The 17,766-nt window shown below is 37.2% G+C and overlaps 2 protein-coding genes across 4 annotated transcripts; both read right to left on the bottom strand.

Moving 5' to 3' along the window:
* Positions 1-72: 72 nt before the first annotated feature.
* Positions 73-11,525, bottom strand: LOC110795625 (nuclear transport factor 2). The gene is made up of 9 exons (XM_022000649.2): positions 11,205-11,525; positions 5,384-5,569; positions 4,340-4,643; positions 4,015-4,253; positions 3,754-3,928; positions 2,494-2,615; positions 2,132-2,194; positions 792-855; positions 73-667 (listed from the first exon to the last, which is right to left on the bottom strand). The coding sequence occupies exons 2-9, from the start codon at positions 5,567-5,569 to the stop codon at positions 411-413; spliced, it is 1,410 nt and encodes a 469-aa protein (XP_021856341.1). The 5' UTR covers positions 11,205-11,525; the 3' UTR covers positions 73-410.
* Positions 11,526-14,041: 2,516 nt separating this feature from the next.
* On the bottom strand, positions 14,042-16,512 carry LOC130461051 (protein transport protein SEC16B homolog). 3 transcript variants are annotated; one of them, XR_008921356.1, is made up of 5 exons: positions 16,367-16,512; positions 16,175-16,283; positions 15,921-16,098; positions 15,461-15,756; positions 14,042-14,700 (listed from the first exon to the last, which is right to left on the bottom strand). XR_008921356.1 is itself a non-coding variant. In XM_056828939.1 (4 exons), exons 1-3 carry the CDS (start codon positions 16,402-16,404, stop codon positions 16,003-16,005), a joined length of 243 nt encoding a protein of 80 aa, XP_056684917.1. In that variant the 5' UTR covers positions 16,405-16,512; the 3' UTR covers positions 14,045-14,700; positions 15,461-16,002. The 3 variants fall into 3 exon arrangements, 1 of the variants encoding a protein (XP_056684917.1); XR_008921355.1 differs by lacking the exon at positions 15,921-16,098 and having other exon boundaries at positions 14,045-14,700; XM_056828939.1 differs by having other exon boundaries at positions 14,045-14,700; positions 15,461-16,098.
* Between the last annotated feature and the right edge of the window lie 1,254 nt (positions 16,513-17,766).

Here is a 17,766-nt window from a genome sequence, read left to right as displayed (position 1 = left end):
CTTTTCGAAACTCGACATAAGCTCGTAGAATCATAGCCATACTCTAGCACAATGAGGCTTAAAACATCCAAATAGCAAGAAAGTTCAAATACACCTTGTAGTATATTTTTAGAAGTGAAATGTCATTCCATAAAAAAAAAATGAATTACTAGAATACTTTTTTGAAAAGGAAAGGGGAAAAATGGTGTATTATTATTGGGAAATAATGAAAATCCTAAATAATAATTAAAAAAAAAAGGAAACCAAAAATAAAAACATAAAAGCCGCAATCGAGAGGATTAAGTATACTGTGGTGCCTAAAGCCTAAATTAACAGTTGATAAATAAACTCTTCAACTGTATACCAAACAAAACAAAATATTGTTCCTCATCTCTTTCACTTCACTTTTGGTTTCCGCGGCTAAAATTTCTCTACTTCTGTCCGTCTTGTCCTTGACGACCAGTGTTTCCGGTTCCATTTTGATCAACTCGCTGATAACCCTCAGCGCCTCTTCCAGCTCCACCACCCCTAGGTTTACCTGAAAACTCACCCTGACTTCTGAAGTCATTTCTTCCATAACCACGTCCTCCACCAAAGTTTCCACGCCCTCTAAAGCTCTCACTGCGAAAGCCACCCCTTGAAGATGGGTATCTCCCTCTTCCATTATTAGCGGTTGCAGCAGCAGAGACTGGAATATTACCCGGACATAACTCACATTAGACTCACCATTTTACCGTGAAACGGGATAAAGTTGCTTCGTCTGTTTCTTTTTCAGTTAAAGAGAGAATTATAAGACTGAGCTTTAGACTTACCTCGAGTTGTAGTTCTCTTCTCTTCTATTACAGCTTTACGGCTCCCTATCATGAGGGGAGAGGCCTGAGGAATCAATCAAAAGATTGTCATAAACAATTATCATTATCTGTAAAATTATCACAAAGATAGCAAAATTGGAAACTGCATGATGCTTGCTTCAATTTGGTTGGATTTGTTTTCCTTCATTCAATAGAACAACATAAAGCATAGAGATATTTCATGTTAGTAATCTGAAGCTCAGCACAAGCTAGCTTACAATTAATAAATTCAATAAAATGATGATTCATCTCAACGACCAACGTACCACAAAAGTTTTAAAAAAAGGCATTTGAGATGAAAATCTTTCATCATAGGGCGAAGGTTCATAAATTATTTACGGCAGCCTGTTTTAGGAAAGCCAAGTTGTGCAAAGAAAGCAAAAAGGAGTATCACAGTTTGGACTTATAACTCATAACAACCAGTAAGAATACCGAATGTCACATTTCATCATAACTGATCAAAAATAAAGCTCGCCATGATGCGTCATGGTTAAATTAGCTGCTGACGCGATCGGTGGATCACATAAAACTAGACCTGTCAAAAATCGACCCGACCCGAAAACCGACCCGAAAATACTGGGTCCTGAACAAGATTTTGTGACCCGTAACCCGATTTTATCCGAACCCGAGCAACCCGAAAAGTAATGGGTCAAAACCCGACCGAACCCGTTTTGGACCCGACCGATTGAAAATCGTTGTATTTATAGTAATAAATGCGATTATGAGAAAATTTAAGCATAATAAACACGCTGTTTTTACTATCATTATGTGTAATATGATTTTAATTTGAATTATACGCCATTTTATGGTTGAATTTGACTAAATATAAACTTGTGTAGGAAAATTTGTTAATTTGTACCCATATTTTGTATATTTATCACCTAAATTAATGAAAATATAATGCGCGTTTTAAAATCTCTCAACCCGTTGGGTCGACCCGAACCCGAAAGTTCTGGGTCTTGAACAAGCATTTGTAAACCCGAACCCGAAAGTGACCGACCCGATCTAACCCGAACCCGAAAATAATTTTTTACAACCCGACCCGACCGACCCGTTTGACAGGTCTACATAAAACACATCGAACTTTTCTATGCCCTGTACTTTGTTTTAATATTCTTTTAACTCCGCATTCGAGAGAGAAGAGGAAGGGAGCAAGATAGCCTTAAATACACATAATACAGGAGCATACTATTTATTTTTTAAAAAATTAATAAAATAAAAAAATCCATGCACACAACACATCAGGTGACGAAGTCCGTCAAAGATGACATACAAGTGAAAGACTTCTTTCTACACCATACCTCAATTGCGGAGTTCATGGAGCTCGCAGATTCAAACTCGACAAAACCAAAGCAGAAACCCTGCTGCTTGACAATAAGAAAATGAATTAATTATGTAACATTGGTCAAAAGGAGGAAATAAGAGTTGGAAATTTATTACTCCCTCCGTCCCTTAAAAATTGTCCCTTTTTCCTTTATTGTCCTATATCCTTCTAGTTAACGTTGTCCCCACAATTTCTCTGTACTTTATTTACTATTCCACATGCTAAACAACAAATCAACCTACCCACTCAATACAACTCTTAATAAAGTGATAAGAGGGATGGGGTAATCTTGAAGGGCGGAGGGAGTAATCATTAACAAAAAGCCCTGTAGAAAGATACCTTATTACTTCTTACTTGGATACCACCTTGCTTAATTGGCCCGTATTTTGAAAAGACCTCCTCAAGTTGCGCGGCTGTTGCATTTTGAGGCAAATTCCGCACATATATAGAGTGACCTTCGGCTTCACAAGAAAAATACACAACTCAGAAGTCAGAACCATACAAAAAGAATACAGAACCTAGACAGCTTTAAAAGATACAAATTATGGACATTTCTATCACCCTGTAACTATCATCACCAAAGCCACAGAGTCCACAGTACTACATCCATATGCATCCCTTGTTCATAACTCCATCTGATTTTTCTCCAAGTCTAGCACTATTGTGTTCTTTGACATTCAAATCCAATTACGCAATTAAATTTCTTAAAGACGCATCTTATATTCAGCCATAATCATTTTAAAACTATTCATTTCTGAAACCACCACAGGAAGTCCTAACCTGTTCAAGAATCAATGGCATGCATCAGTTTATTCCTCCACAACAAAGGTAGCCCCATGGAGTTATAAAGGCTGAGCTATTCTGTAAAGGCCATTCATTAACAGATTTAACTTGTTGCACAAAAAAGCCATTTTGAAATGTGTGTTCTAAAATCACACTGCAATATCCTTATAGAACAGTGTGTTACTCCCTCCGTCCCTAAAAGATTGCCCCATACTCCTTTTTGGGGTGTCCCTTTAAGTTTGCTACATACCTTAAGTGGTAGCTTTTCCCACTTGTTCTCTATCTATCGCTCTCCTCATGGACCCACTTTACCAACTCATGTGCACAACTTAGACCTAAATATTAATAAAGTGAAGTTTGTTCTATGAGGCAATTTTTAAGGGACGGAGGGAGTACTTATTAAGGTCGCCATGCATAGCATTACTATTGAATTAACATATCGGAGAAGTTCACTCATTTGAAACCTCTTATTTCCTCTCAAATATATTTTAGTTCAAAAAGGTATAATGCTATAAGATAAGCTCCACAGCCCTTGAATAACAGTGACAAAAGTTGATATTTACTTAATTGTCAAAGTGCAAAACACCCACGGGGTGGCACTTCTGCAACACCGAAATCGCCGGCATAACTGTGACTGAGTTTATTTTATTTTTCTTTCTACAGGTGAAACATTGCATAAGGAGATTTCACAACAAATACAACAATTCGATTCTTACATGCATAACATGAAAAGTGAGTTCTTCAACATCGCAAACTTTTGAATATATTTTAGCCGGCATAGAAAAAAGACAAGACAAAAAGAGTAAAATCAAGCACCTTCTACGAGTACATCGCTTTTTTCAGGACCAGCTTCACTGGTTGAAGCTGATGGCCCAGACACTGGAGCAGGTTTTGCAATTGCTTCCTGGTTGCTACTTGGACGCTTGACCTTGATGTTAGTAGCAGGTGCTTTGAATGGTTTAGGTGATGGATTGGCATTCATAGCCTTCAACTGTAATTAACAGATTTTAATTATAGTTATATCACAGATTCAACATCAAAGCCAAAAAAAGAAAGAAAAAAAAAATACAAACTTACAATTGATGCATAGGATCTCTTGGGTGCGTCATCTTGAGATGCAGACAGCTCAGAGGTGACGGTGACTGTGACTGTCTCACTCTGAGTCAACTGGATTGGCGGCTCGACAATCTCTTCTTCAATTACTGATCCATCGTCATTATCAGAAGGATCACATACTTCAGCCTCATTAGTAAGATCTTCTTCATATGAGGAATCAGGACTTGGGCCATTATGGCCTTGAACATGAGAAGGCTGCTCTGAAAGCAAAAACAAATGGAACTACAAATTCAATTTACAAATAGATCACAACAATCATGAATTTACAGATGAAAAAAAAATGCACCTGGCTCTGACGCCTGTGGAGCTACTTCCACATTCTCATTAATAACATTAACTGGATCTGAAGCTGGTTCTGTTGAGACTTCATCGTCCACATACCTGAAGACATCATTCAGGACAAAAAAGCCTTTCTCTTGAGGAGCCAAAAAGAATGATTGCGCAAATTTCTTCCTGAGATTGTCCCTTCCAGTTAAGTATCCAGTAACCAAAACAATAACTCCACTCCCGTAGGACTGCTGAGCATCTGCGGTCTTTATCTCAGCAATATAATCTTTATAATTCAAGGACACGATTTTTTCATTAATTCCCTGTACACGTTAAGTATTGATTTTCAGTTCATACATAGAGATAGTTACATAAATACTAATCCACCCCCCCCCCCCCACACACACACACACACACACCAAAAGAATCTAATGAGCCTGGTCTTTCAGTGGTAGGTGAGGAGGGTCGTTTGGGTGATTGTTGCAAATCTAAAACTGCTGCAGCCCCCATTAGCGGTTAGTTTGCATCACAACCAAATAAAAAATGCATTCTAGAATCAAGTCCATGTACGTCAGCTTGTCACAATTTCTGGTCCTATTTACTTTAAAGGAGAAAAAGTAACTTAATTAACACTTCAGCTTAAATATCACAATTGCCAAAAAAAAGGTATCAGAATTGCCAAAATTTTTGAAACAATTTCATTTAACTTGTGAGGAATTGTTATTATACTCTATAAGATGTGGATATTGTGTACTATTGTAACAAGAATAGCTTTAGGGTTCTTGGTTGCTTTGAGAGCAAAAGGTAGCTGGATAACGGGCTTATCATCAATCTTTATGCTGAAAATTGACTCATAAATCGAAGATCTCGGAGCCGATTCATTATCATTTGTTCAAATTTCTTCTGCCTTATTTATCATCATGAAAAATACGGAGTATATGGTACTTGGTGATTTAAAAGTTGTACATGCACCCCAGCAGGCATGCAAACTAAAGAAAATTGCTTATGTAATTAGCATCTTTAAAATGATAAAGTATAGCTTTCTAGGTTCTATTGAACATACGGGCATGGTCGTGACAGATGTCATAACACCATTAGACTCTGGACGACTCAGCACGCTTGATTCCTGATAAAATCTGTAGACCAACTCTGGAGATTGATGAAGAATTTGGTAATACTGCTCCACAAAAGCATTGCCAACAACCTGAGCACTTGGAGTACTGGCAGGACTTGCCTCCTGCATTGCCATCTGGAAGAGCATCTAAATAAGCATAACTCATAAAATAATATCACCAGAAGGCACACGACATGTCCAATTTTGGCAAAGAATTCAAACTTAGTGTCAAACTGACTATCTTCTCTTTTTTTTCTACTTCAAGGAGCGAATTTCAACTTTGTCAGTCGGAACTCTCCAGTCTCAATCAGGCAACTATCTATTATGAGGTACTCGTAAAAAATGAGGGCAATTCAATTACCAAATGACAAGAAAATCAGTTAATAACAGACCTTGATTAAAAAAGAAAAAATTGCCAGATGGGTAAACCATTCACTATACACAACATGTCAAAAATTCCAAGCACAGAAAATCCATGTGTCCAGAGATGTGAGACATAGGAAACGTAAGAGAAAGAGGGAGGGGTTAGAAACTTAGAACGAGAAATCCTAGGCTTAGCAGCATCATGAACTAGATAAACTTGCCAAAAAAAATATAAAAAATTTACACTCTGCTTCAAAAGTTCTAGTACACAACCCCAACATATTGCCTTACATATAAGCCTAAAATATGTGACCAGGGACAAAACACTTGACTAAGCATCTTCACTATGACAAATTTCCTGGATTTTATACGTACCTTCATAAAAGAGACCCCAGGGTCCACAATGCATAATTATTCTTAAGAGGTCATCGGTCACATGCTCATATTTTCATGGTTAAACCTGCTAAATGAAGCTCAAATCAAGCTTAGGAAGACCTCAGTTATAGACTTATAGCCAAGTCCAAAGTCATGTCTAGCACCGGAATATGGTGCAGATTCACTTGAATCAACTTATTATAGCTTTGGTGTTTGTTAAGCTAAATAATGGAACACTATGTTACTTGCACTCTTCATTCCACCTCAATTACACGTGTTTGATCCTCGGCACTCGGACATGGGCACGGACACTGGACACTTTATTTTAGACCAAAATCATGAATTTTTTTCACAAAATAGCGACACTCGGGCAAGTATCCGTGTTCGACATGGGTACTGGAGTCCGATTAACATAGCTGGAACAGGGTATAAAAGCATCTTCAGAAGATTATGTCAAAGAATGAAGCAGTTTCAGGATTACTCCTACATAAGACCCTTTCAGAATTCAGATACCAAGTTCCATGAAAAGAAGGATAAATGGATCAACATAGCTAAGGGTTGAAGAGAAGCCATCCCGAATTTATACATATACCATCGACCTAGATTCCTCTCTATTAAGTCAAACTTTTCCAAATCAAATCTCAGATTCATCTTAGGCTCTGGTTCTTTGAAAGATATGGCAAACAAGAAATGATGAATTAGAGCCTAGGAATATACCCTTGTTAGCACCCTGAAACCTAATAAGACTAAGAAAACTATCTATCCGTCCTTACAAGTCAGTTTTAATTTCTCAACAATAATTTCAAAAAAGAGGGGAGGGAGCAAAGTCAGCACACTTACCCATTTTCACCTGAATTCTATTATAGCTTGTCCACGACGGAAAACCATAAAGCATATGTCTATTTCCCTCCTCCTATAAGATCAGAAGAACAGAAACGAGGGGGGGATATGAAGTGGTCGCAAATAAGGGTATAATCCAATGGCAGTGGCAACCTAATAAAACATGTCAAAGGTAAATTTTTAAACTAGGACCTTGAACTGACAACTCAAAATAAAAGTTATTTCATGGCAACCCATTGGTGCAGATCAAAATAGAAGTTCTTTCACGGAATCACGGCAACCCACTGGTGACTCGGGAATCCATTACTTGATTCCATGCTCTTTTTGCTAAGTGAAGAAACCATTGTATAGTGTATACACAAATTGCACCCTTATTTTGTTCCTTTTTTCTCCCTTGTGTCCGCCTGTCCGGCCTCTTCTTCCACTCATTATCCCCACAAAAACAGCCTATCTCCAGCACCAAAAGTAGCTGAAAAGTGAAAACTGCTGCCTAATTTACCTTTGGTTTGCAATAATCAATAACAATCAAGAATAGCCTTTTTAGCACCCAACCTTTGCCCATTTTATCTCTCATGTTTCTCTCTATTTAGTCAAAGGTTACCACCCCTGCTGCTTCCTTACAGCTACCCTTCAGACAACAGCAAACGCAACTCCACACAGCCCAAAACCACCATCCATAACTACCTCAAAGTTAAAGTAACTGAAAACCCGAAGAACAAACAGAGCTCAGTCTTCCCTACGTCCTATAGTAAGTCACAATGATAAATAGCTCCCAAGAAAATATACAAACTCCGTTCTAACCAAATACACCACAGAATTGCCAAAAAGCAGCACATGACACCTAGGTTGCATGGACACTTCAAATAGGTATTGTGTCTCGTAAGTAACACCACTACGACACTGACATGTGTATGATACGCTCCAAATGAGGTGTCCTGTGTCCATAGGAATTGTGTTTTCTTGTATTTATATTAATTTTGTAACCATCTTTGTATTTGTTTTAGTGCAACCTACTACATCAGCCACTTAGGCTATGTTCTTTTCACCTTATTCTTATTGCTTATTTTTGTTAAAATCAAATCAGACCAGGCCAAATAAGGAAAATTCAGACCCCAAAAAACAAAAAAGAACTCCCAAAAAACATTCAGACCATATCAGGACTAGAAAGAAAAGACTAGACTAGACGAAGAGAATATAGACTTCGTTCTTCTCCTTGGTCACCCCTAACACCGTAAACCAGAGATCTAACAACTCCAAAATCACATAAGGGTAAACCCACTACTCCCTAAACAAACCAAACAACTTTTTTTTCCAAAGATATTGGGCCACTAGAAATAAAGAAAGACATGCAAGCAAGAAAACCTTGGCATGGCATACAACATACATCCAGTGGCGAGATAGTCAACCCTAGCAACCATTTCTAGAGGATATTATTTGTGTTAATGTTTGGAAAAGGTAACTTCTGCAATTCCACGTGGAAGCTCTCACTTTGAAAGGAACCTTGCCTACTACTAAAATAGCCCAAGGATAAGAAACTATAGTAAGAAAATCCTTACATGAAAACATTCTTGAAAACTCAGTCATTCACTCATTCATCCATTCACACTGGAATCATTGGTCTGTTATCCAAAACCTCCTATACGATAGATTCTTCAACCTCCATATCATTGTGTGGTCTCCCTATATGAAGCCTGAAGAATTGTTAACATAAACCATGCATAGGTGCACCATGAACTCATGAAGTAGAGAAAAAGCTGGAAGGAGAGGGAATTAAGAGCAATATATTCTTCTCCTCTTCATAGACTCTCAGAAACCTGATACACCAATTGGTTTTACATGAAAAACTTACCCATCATGACCATGTATTTTCTAAAGTAAAAATTCTATGACAATTGAAAACAAGAGGTTACGGAGAAAGAGACATATAGTAGTAGTTGGTTAGAATTGACAAAAAGAATGATTTCTCTTAGCATCAAAGCTTTCCATCAATCAATTTTTTTTCCATCGGTTGGAATAACTGAAGGTCATGCTCTCATTTTCATGGTTTTGTTGAGCTAAAGAGGTTCAACATTCATCTGATCTATGCAACTCAATGTAGCTGATGCTGTCTGTTTGCCTTTGAGTGTTAACAGAGAAGACGGTGTAAGGTACCCACTTGATTTCCCTATAGATACGCACTAAGTGTCTTTTATTGCTCGTATTCGGTACATAAAATACTGTTCCTAACCAAACTCTTTTAACCCCCCCCCCCCCCCCCCCCCCCCGCCCCCCCGCCCCCCCCCCCCCCCCCCCCCGGTTTGCTCTTTAGTCCTAGGAAGTTCCAGCCAACCCTAAGAAGAATCATTGGCCAAAGGAGACAGAAAGTGGAGAACAGAACATAAGCAATTACATGCTGCAATCAGACAAGTGAAGTCTTTTTAGGCTTGAGCCGAAAGGCACAAAATGAATAAAGCCTTTTTTAATAGATCGATAGAATAAATTGAATCAAGGTGATAGATCAAATTGATGGGGTCTAATTAGAGGTGTCAGAAGTTGACCCGACTTCGAAAAACCATCTGTTTCGAACTCTAACCGAACTGGTTTGACCCGGAAATTTCAAGACCGAAACCCGTTCTGTAACCGATTTGACTTTACCCGACACCCGTTTCACCCGATCTGAACTCCACCCGTAACCAGTTTGATCCGACCCGATCTCCACCTGTCACTGGTTAGATTCCACCCAAACTCCACCCAACACCGATTTGACCCGACCGAACTTCACCGGATACCGATTTGACCCGGTAAATATCTGATTTGACCCGATTTGATTTGACCCGAACTGTTGTATAACCGACACCGATTTGACCCGACCTAAACTCCACCCGAACTGTTATTATTTAGTAAGTTGAATTTTGTGTCAACTCAAAGAGTTATATTCTACTGTAGATTTATATATATTGTGTATCTACTGTTTACATATGGTTCTCGTTATATAATCATTAATCATCTTATAACTTAAAACAAACTCTAATTGATATAACGATGTTGTAGTTTAGTAAATTAAAAATACTCGTAAATACGTAGATTAATAACTGGATTAATTAGAAATAGAATGAAAACATTAATCGATAATGACTTGAAAAGATCTAGAATGAAATCGATCTAACCCGAGACCTAACTGAGATGACCCGAACCGAAATCGAACTGGTGCTGAATTGACCCGAACTGAAATGACCTGAGTCAAAGTTTACCCGACCCAAAGTTACCTGGCCCTAGTTTGACCCGACAAAACCTGTTTACAACCCGACACGGGATCACCGGGTTCGTTTTTTACCCGAACCGAACTTGACCCGTCCAGAAATTTACCCGGACCCGACAACAATTGACCTGAAATTTACCCGAACTGAATAGACCTGACCCAAACCCGATCTGATCCCGAAAACTTTTAACCCGAACTTGACCCGAACCGAATAGACCCGAACTGTCATGGGTCAAACCACAACCCATCCGGTGACCCGATTTGACACCTCTAGGTCTAATACCAAAAATAAAAGAGTGCAAGGCAACCAGACAGAATCATGAACGGGAAAGCAAGCTCGAAGTTATCCAAAAAAATCTAATAAAAACATATCTGATGCAAATTTGGTTACCAAGCTAATAAATCATGTCAGCTTATAGCAGAACTAGTCAAATTATCATTATACCAAATTGATTACTACAAGCATAAAGCCGAAATCCTTACGACAATTGAACAATAAACATCAAGTTTGCACGCATTAAGACCAAAATTAATAGAGGGGCACCTGAACTGAATTAAGACTTCTAGATTGACTAAAAAGCTGCTATATTCGGATCAATAAATAATACTACAAGAAGTCAAAAACCTAGACAATGAGCCTTAATTGCAAACTAAATCAGCAGATGAATCCTCCAAACATAAATCCAGAATCTTCGCATAAACCCAACAAAATCAGCATAAAATATAGATACAATGACATAATATAATTGGAAATCCAACATCTATAAACACTCAAAATTGACGAAAAATCTCATAAACCCAGATCAATTTACAACATAAAAACAATAAATTGCCTAAAAGCAAAATAATTTCAACATGAACATCACATTTATCAATAACCCAGATGAATATTTGGAACAAAAAAAAACCCAAAATCTCAAGCAAAACTAATCAACCGATTTGCAGTAATGGTACCTTATTGTTGTTAATTAATTGGGGTGTCGCTGAATTTGATCTTGATGAAGCAGAGGGCGGAGGAGAGAGAAGAGAATGACAGAGATCTGGAAACAGTAAACGCAGTGATGGAGAGAACGAAAGAGAAGTGATTGTGCGCAACTAAAAGGATGATGGTGATGAGATCATTGAAGGAGAAATATATTTATGCTAAATTTGGGAGTAATCAATATTTTTGGGTACTAAATTAAGAAAAGTGTGTTCATTGAGCTTTTAAATTTGGGATCTTTTTGTGTTTCTTGATTGGAGTGCAAAATTATTTTTTAAAATTGTTTGTAGGCTGAATCAATGATAGATCTTAGAAAACATGTTATAGGCTCGAGTTGGCTCTTACCAGGGTGTTCATTACCGGGTACCCGGTTTTTCGGGTACTTAGAAAGGCGAGTAGTGAAATAGTCGACTCATGATCCGACTCGTGAAATTCGGGTACCCTGTTAGCGGGTACCTATATATTCTAGGTCGGGTCTTAGGGTACCCCGAATGTTTAAACTTTATTATTTTTGCGAAAATTTACTTTTGGTTGTCTTTCGCAAAAAAAATTACTTTAAGGTGTGTTTTCACAAAAAAAATTATATAAGGTCCTTTCTCGCAAAATTTGTGTTATAAAAGGTCATTTTTGGTAAATTTGTCTATTTCTTATTTAAAAATCTTTACATACATATTGTTTTAACTTACATTTTATTTAAGTCTAAGTATAAGGATTACGGTTGTTCAAAATATAATATATCTCGTATTTAAATTAAACATCTTTAACCTATTATTTAATTATTATGTTTTATTTTAGGTCGGTTTAAGAGTTATAGTCGCAGTTACTTCTACTTAAAGGTGCCTATGCATTTTGAATCAATCCAAATTATGAATCATTTTCTCTCGCTATCACGTTTATTCCAATTTTAATAAGTATGACTTTTATTTAATACTTCGTAGTTCTCTGAAAGGGTTAGGGACATAGTTGTTATCATACTTTAGGTGTCTGTTATGAACAAAACACAACTTAAAATCAACACGTACATGACCTGTTAGGTTATGATACATATGACAATTCATAAATCATGCAGAAAAACCATAAAGCCAGGAAAGCATATTATTTTCACATAATCATTTAGCATAGAATAGATGCATACATGTTGCAGCGTGCCTTCCCTAGCTGCGCCCGAACCGAACAAGAACAAGTCTTTAGGACTCCAAATGTCGTTCCTCCGTAGATAGTCCACAGTACGTCCGGATCCGCCTCAAGTTAGACCAACTAGAATCGCCCTTAAGGTTACTAGGAATTTCGGCTATGTGTTTGCAAGTGTATGGCTGATTTTTCTTTCAAAAACTTACCCTTTGAATACTTCAATCGTGCCTGCAAATAATGACCCTAGGCCCTTATTTATAGAGGTATGGAAAAGGAACTGGAATCCTATTAGGATACTAATTAGTTAAACTAGAATCCTAGTAGGACTCTAACTAATTAATTTTATCCTTTTAGGATTAGGAATTTAATCATCAAACAAATCCTATACAATTTAGGTTTCGTATGTGAACACAAACTCTACACGAGCATGACCCACGAGCGTGCAGGCCATGCCCGCGCACAGCCCACACGGCCGCTCGGCCCACGCGAGCCGCAAGCCCACGCGAGCAGCAGCACAGCTCGCAGCCCATTGCTGCGCGCGCTGCCATGGCCTGCTGGGCCTGGCCTTGCGCTGGGCCTGGTGTGGCCTTGGCTGTTCGTGTGGCGCGCTTGGCTTGCTGGGCGATGGCCTGGCTTCGTGCTGGGCCCTCGTCCGGCAGGCCTCGTCCGATGCTTATTCGTACGATACGCTTCCGATTAAATTCCCGGTTCCGGAATTCATTTCCGATACGAACAATATTTAATATTTCCGATTCCGGAATTAATTTCCGTTTCGAACAAATATTTAATATTTCCGTTTCCGGATTTATTTTCCGATTCCGATAATATTTCCGATTCTGACAATATTTCCGTTTCCGGCAATATTTCCGATTCCGGCAATATTTCCATTTCCGATAATATTTTCCGATACGTACCATGTTTCCGTTTCCGGCAACATCTACGATTTGGATAATATTTATATTTCCGATACGATCCATATTTCCGTTTCCGGCAATATCATCGTTTCCGGAGTATTCATTTCTTGCTTGTGACGATCTCAGCTCCCATCCATAGATAGAGTATTTAATGCCATTAAATACTTGATCCGTTTACGTACTATTTGTGTGACCCTACGGGTTCAGTCAAGAGTAAGTTGTGGATTAATATCATTAATTCCACTTGAACTGAAGCGGCCTCTAGCTAGGCATTCAGCTCACTTGATCTCACTGAATTATTAACTTGTTAATTAATACTGAACCGCACTTATTAGACTTAACATAGAATGCATACTTGGACCAAGGGCATTATTTCCTTCATGACCTACATGATTTGTAATTCCATTGTAATATTAACTAATTTTTGGATCTGACGATACCCCAGGTTACTACATTAATAACATTCAAATTTACTTATATGTGTTTTTTTTAATGATAACATGAAATATGTAATAGCTTAGTGGTAAAAAGCTTTATTGTTTAAACTCAAAGTCAGGGGTCCAAACCATATATGCATATTTCACTACTACAAAAATAAACAAAGAGACCCTTCCAAAAGGGCCTAAGAGACCCTCTAAGAGGGGGTCTCTATCTCACAGGTCTCTTTGATAAAGAGACCCCCTCATATGAGGGGGTCTCTTTGTAAAAAAAAAAAAGACCTCTTAAGTAAGAAAGAGGGTCTCTTATGTAAGGCATGGAAAAATTAATTCAGAAAGGGAAAAGATCCCATACCTAAGATATGAGGTCTCTTTGTTTGTTTCACAGAGACCCACTAGGTAAGATAACAGGTCTCTTTGTTCGTTTTATGGAGACCCACTAGGTAAGATAACAGGTCTCTTTGCAATATTTTTATTTAAAAAAAAAAAAAAAACAATACCCTGCATCTCTGTCTGCGCACTAACCACTATTATTACGCTCCAATAATGAACTACACACAAAAATGACAAAATATTTTTATTAACAAACAATTAAATAAATAAATATTTCATCAAAATCTTCTACAACTTGTGTCACAATAAAAACCTTCTACAAAAACAAATAATTCATGACAGAACATATCTTTAGCCATTAGCCACTCTATAATGGAGAATTGAAATATGAGCACTTGGTTCAACTTTCACTACAATCAACGATTCAAGTTAGTCATCAAACTCAATTAAGGGTTCCTTGGGTACATTCAGCTTAAGTTTATGTGTGTTGGCATCCTTCCTCCTCAAGCAACTTCATATAATTGTCAAATCTGCATTCCATATTCATCAAGTTTTCCTCTAATGCTTCACAAACTTTAATGGAATCATCTCAATGTTCATATAGCCAATAAGCCTGCCACACTTTGCAAAACCGGCAAACTTGTGGCACCTACCTGTAAAATCAACCATTATAAAAATAAAATAAAAAAAACTAAGTTCAAAACTATGTTGCAAAGAATTCATAGAAATGCAAAAACCCAATTTTCACACAATCAGGAAATGTGATGACTAACAAACTAAAGCAAAAATAAATCAATATTTTGCTAAGAGATCTCATATTGATTTGTTTATTATCAACAAGGTACTAATGTTAATTAATTTGGTTAATTACAAAAATTATAGAGGATCATTTCCTGACTCAAGACATAGGAAACGTGATCTTCATGACAGTTTCAGTTCATCAAAGGTTCAAAACCCCACCATCAGCACAAAACAGGATTGCATCTAAACATACATTGAAAGAGACTAAAATCTCGAAATATTTCCTCTGCCATTGATCTACTGTAAGGGCATATTTTTCATTAGTGTAAAGTTTTAAGATCTTCTTCACCTGATTCATATCCATAAGTACAGATTCAGATGCTCATGTAACACCAACTAAAAGAAAGCTTTCACTCAGCTCTATAAATCAAGTATTGGAAATTTAGAGAAATCCTGAAAGTATAGAATAGAACTATAAGCCTGTTTATAAACTTTATCTTTGAAACATAAAAAATTCGATTGAATAACGCATTTAGCCAAAGTGGAAAAGTAGCAACTTCTTTATCATACTCGTTATATACTATGTAGCAGTCAACTGTTAATCCAGATTCTAAAAAGAACATTGCAAAATGCATACATAAATACAAACAGAAAACAAAATCTTAGACTTACTGTATTTTTGTTTTTGCTTGCTTGTGTTAGCCTTTTTCTTCTTATTATTCTTCCTTTTCACCCAACATACATTCAAACAATTTTTAACCTGAAGCAACGACACAAATGCAATTGCAAGTATATGTGGTTCAGAAATAATCTGTCTCTTGTACTTGCTTACTAAATTCATGTCTGAGAAGAACATCGGATTGTACCTGGAAAACTTGCACCGCAGCGCTCCCAATACCATTACTTATTTGGTCAGCATCTTCTTTCTTTTCACTTGATTGCTCTGAGACTCATCAGCAGCCCGATCACTTGTTCATGAAACGAGGAAACACAAAATAAGACTTGGAGGAGCCAAAATAAAAACAAATGCCTATTCTGAAAGAGTTTTGGAACTAAAACACCAAAATAGAGGTCGAGATAGCTATTTAATTGAAAACTCAAACAAATCAAGAGGTAAGTAGATCAAAATCACCTACGGCAGATTATTCGTGAGTCACAACAGTCTTGGGAAACACATTTAACCAGTACTATCAACAATGCGATGAACTGTACTATCAAAAAAGTTGAGCAATGCGATGAACTGTACTATCAAAAAAGTTGAGCAATTTAACCACTATCTTTCCTGGAGCCAAGTTAGCTGCATATCCACTCTGAAAACATACAAAAATGTTTAAAAACATTATACAGCACGCTGGACTTCTTAACTAGAGAAACATGAGGGAAAACCTGTTGGTGTGTCCTAATCCTCTCTTCGAGAGATGATAATAACTGTTTCAATGTATCTTCTTCCGGTGATCGTCCAATTTTGAGAGATTTGTAAACAGCTTGACAGTATCTGAATTATGCCATCATGTTAAAGCAAAGCAAAAAGATAAAAAAAAATTCAATTAAAAAAAAAAAAGAGGCTCCAGTACATACTTCAATGAATCCGAAATCCTTCCAACCTCGGCCAACATGTGCGCATATACAAGTTTGTATGACTGGAGTTGAAGCAGAGAAAACTGAGAGTTCCCAAGAAACTTTGCATATTCAAAAAGCTATGTTCGCTGCAGTAACAACCAAAACAAGACGGTATCTTATTGATCATCTCTACTACTAATTATTTTACTCCTGAGACATAGATTTACGATACAAGCATAGAATACACAACTGCCTACAATATCAACAGTAGAAGACTACTATAACCAAAATGATTCACATAAATGATTCAAGCTGGGTACAAATCCATCATTTGTAGAACCAATAGCAATACGGAATTGGTAGACTTCAAATAAAACAAAAAAACTAACAAAATTAAGCATGACTAATCACATTATAACAATAGTTCTGGCATTCACACAGTACTAATTTCGCTGAAGAAATAGACAAACTAACCTAATTCACTCGTATTCTGACTAGTTCCTCAATTACCTTTAAAAACATTTAAACCATTCTGCTAATTTCGCTCAAATCCTCTTCAAGGTCGATCCCTCAAAACCCTAATCTCACAACACATAACCGTACAATTAAAAAAAAAACCCTAAATTCCGTGAAATCCATAACAAACAAGAAAAAAACGCAACACAATTGCAGCAAAATAACCATGAAGTTCAAACAAAATCGAAAAAAAACATCAGAAAATCAGAGATTCAAGCTAAAATTTACAGACCTGTAAAATAGCTAGAGCGATGAACTCTTCGAGGTTGAAAATTAGCATATGCCATAATTTCTTCTGGTTTAGATCTGAGAATATTTTGAAGCGTTGAACCTTGGATTCTCCAACATCGCGGAGATTTTCTACACTTTGGTCTCTCAGATCGAGAGGTGTGGTATGGAGGAAGAGAGATGGAAAAGACCTTATTTATTGCCATTTAATTTGTGGGGAGATTTGAAGAAGGAAGAGCAAAAGACCCGGTAAACAAATAAGGGGTCTCTTCCTTTTCTCCTTCTTTTTAAATCCGTGGCTCCGCATGGAGAGACCCGTTGCTTTAAATAACGGGTCTTTTAGTTCTCCCTTTTTATTTTCGGTGGAGAGAATGTGGGCCCTATGGTAAATTAGAGACCCGTTAAATCAAATAACGGGTCTCTTGCTATTCTTAATTTAGTTTAGGTTGTCTTATTTCATTCATTAGAGACCCGTTATCTCAAATATTGGGTCTTTTATATTAAAGAGACCCATTATCTCAACCAATGGGTCTTTTCTTTAGGGTCTCTTTGCCCATTTTTGTAGTAGTGTTTGATTTTTTTAATGAATATGAAGATTACATGGAGCGAACGACCCATAAACAGAACTTCACGTGTCACGTGTACTTTCTCATGGATGACTTTTAATATATAGT

The sequence above is a fragment of the Spinacia oleracea genome, chromosome 5 (genome assembly GCF_020520425.1).
Source record: "Spinacia oleracea cultivar Varoflay chromosome 5, BTI_SOV_V1, whole genome shotgun sequence".
Classification (NCBI taxonomy): domain Eukaryota; kingdom Viridiplantae; phylum Streptophyta; class Magnoliopsida; order Caryophyllales; family Amaranthaceae; genus Spinacia; species Spinacia oleracea.
Note: the sequence above shows the minus strand (reverse complement) of the source record. Positions and strands in the feature narration are given on the sequence as shown.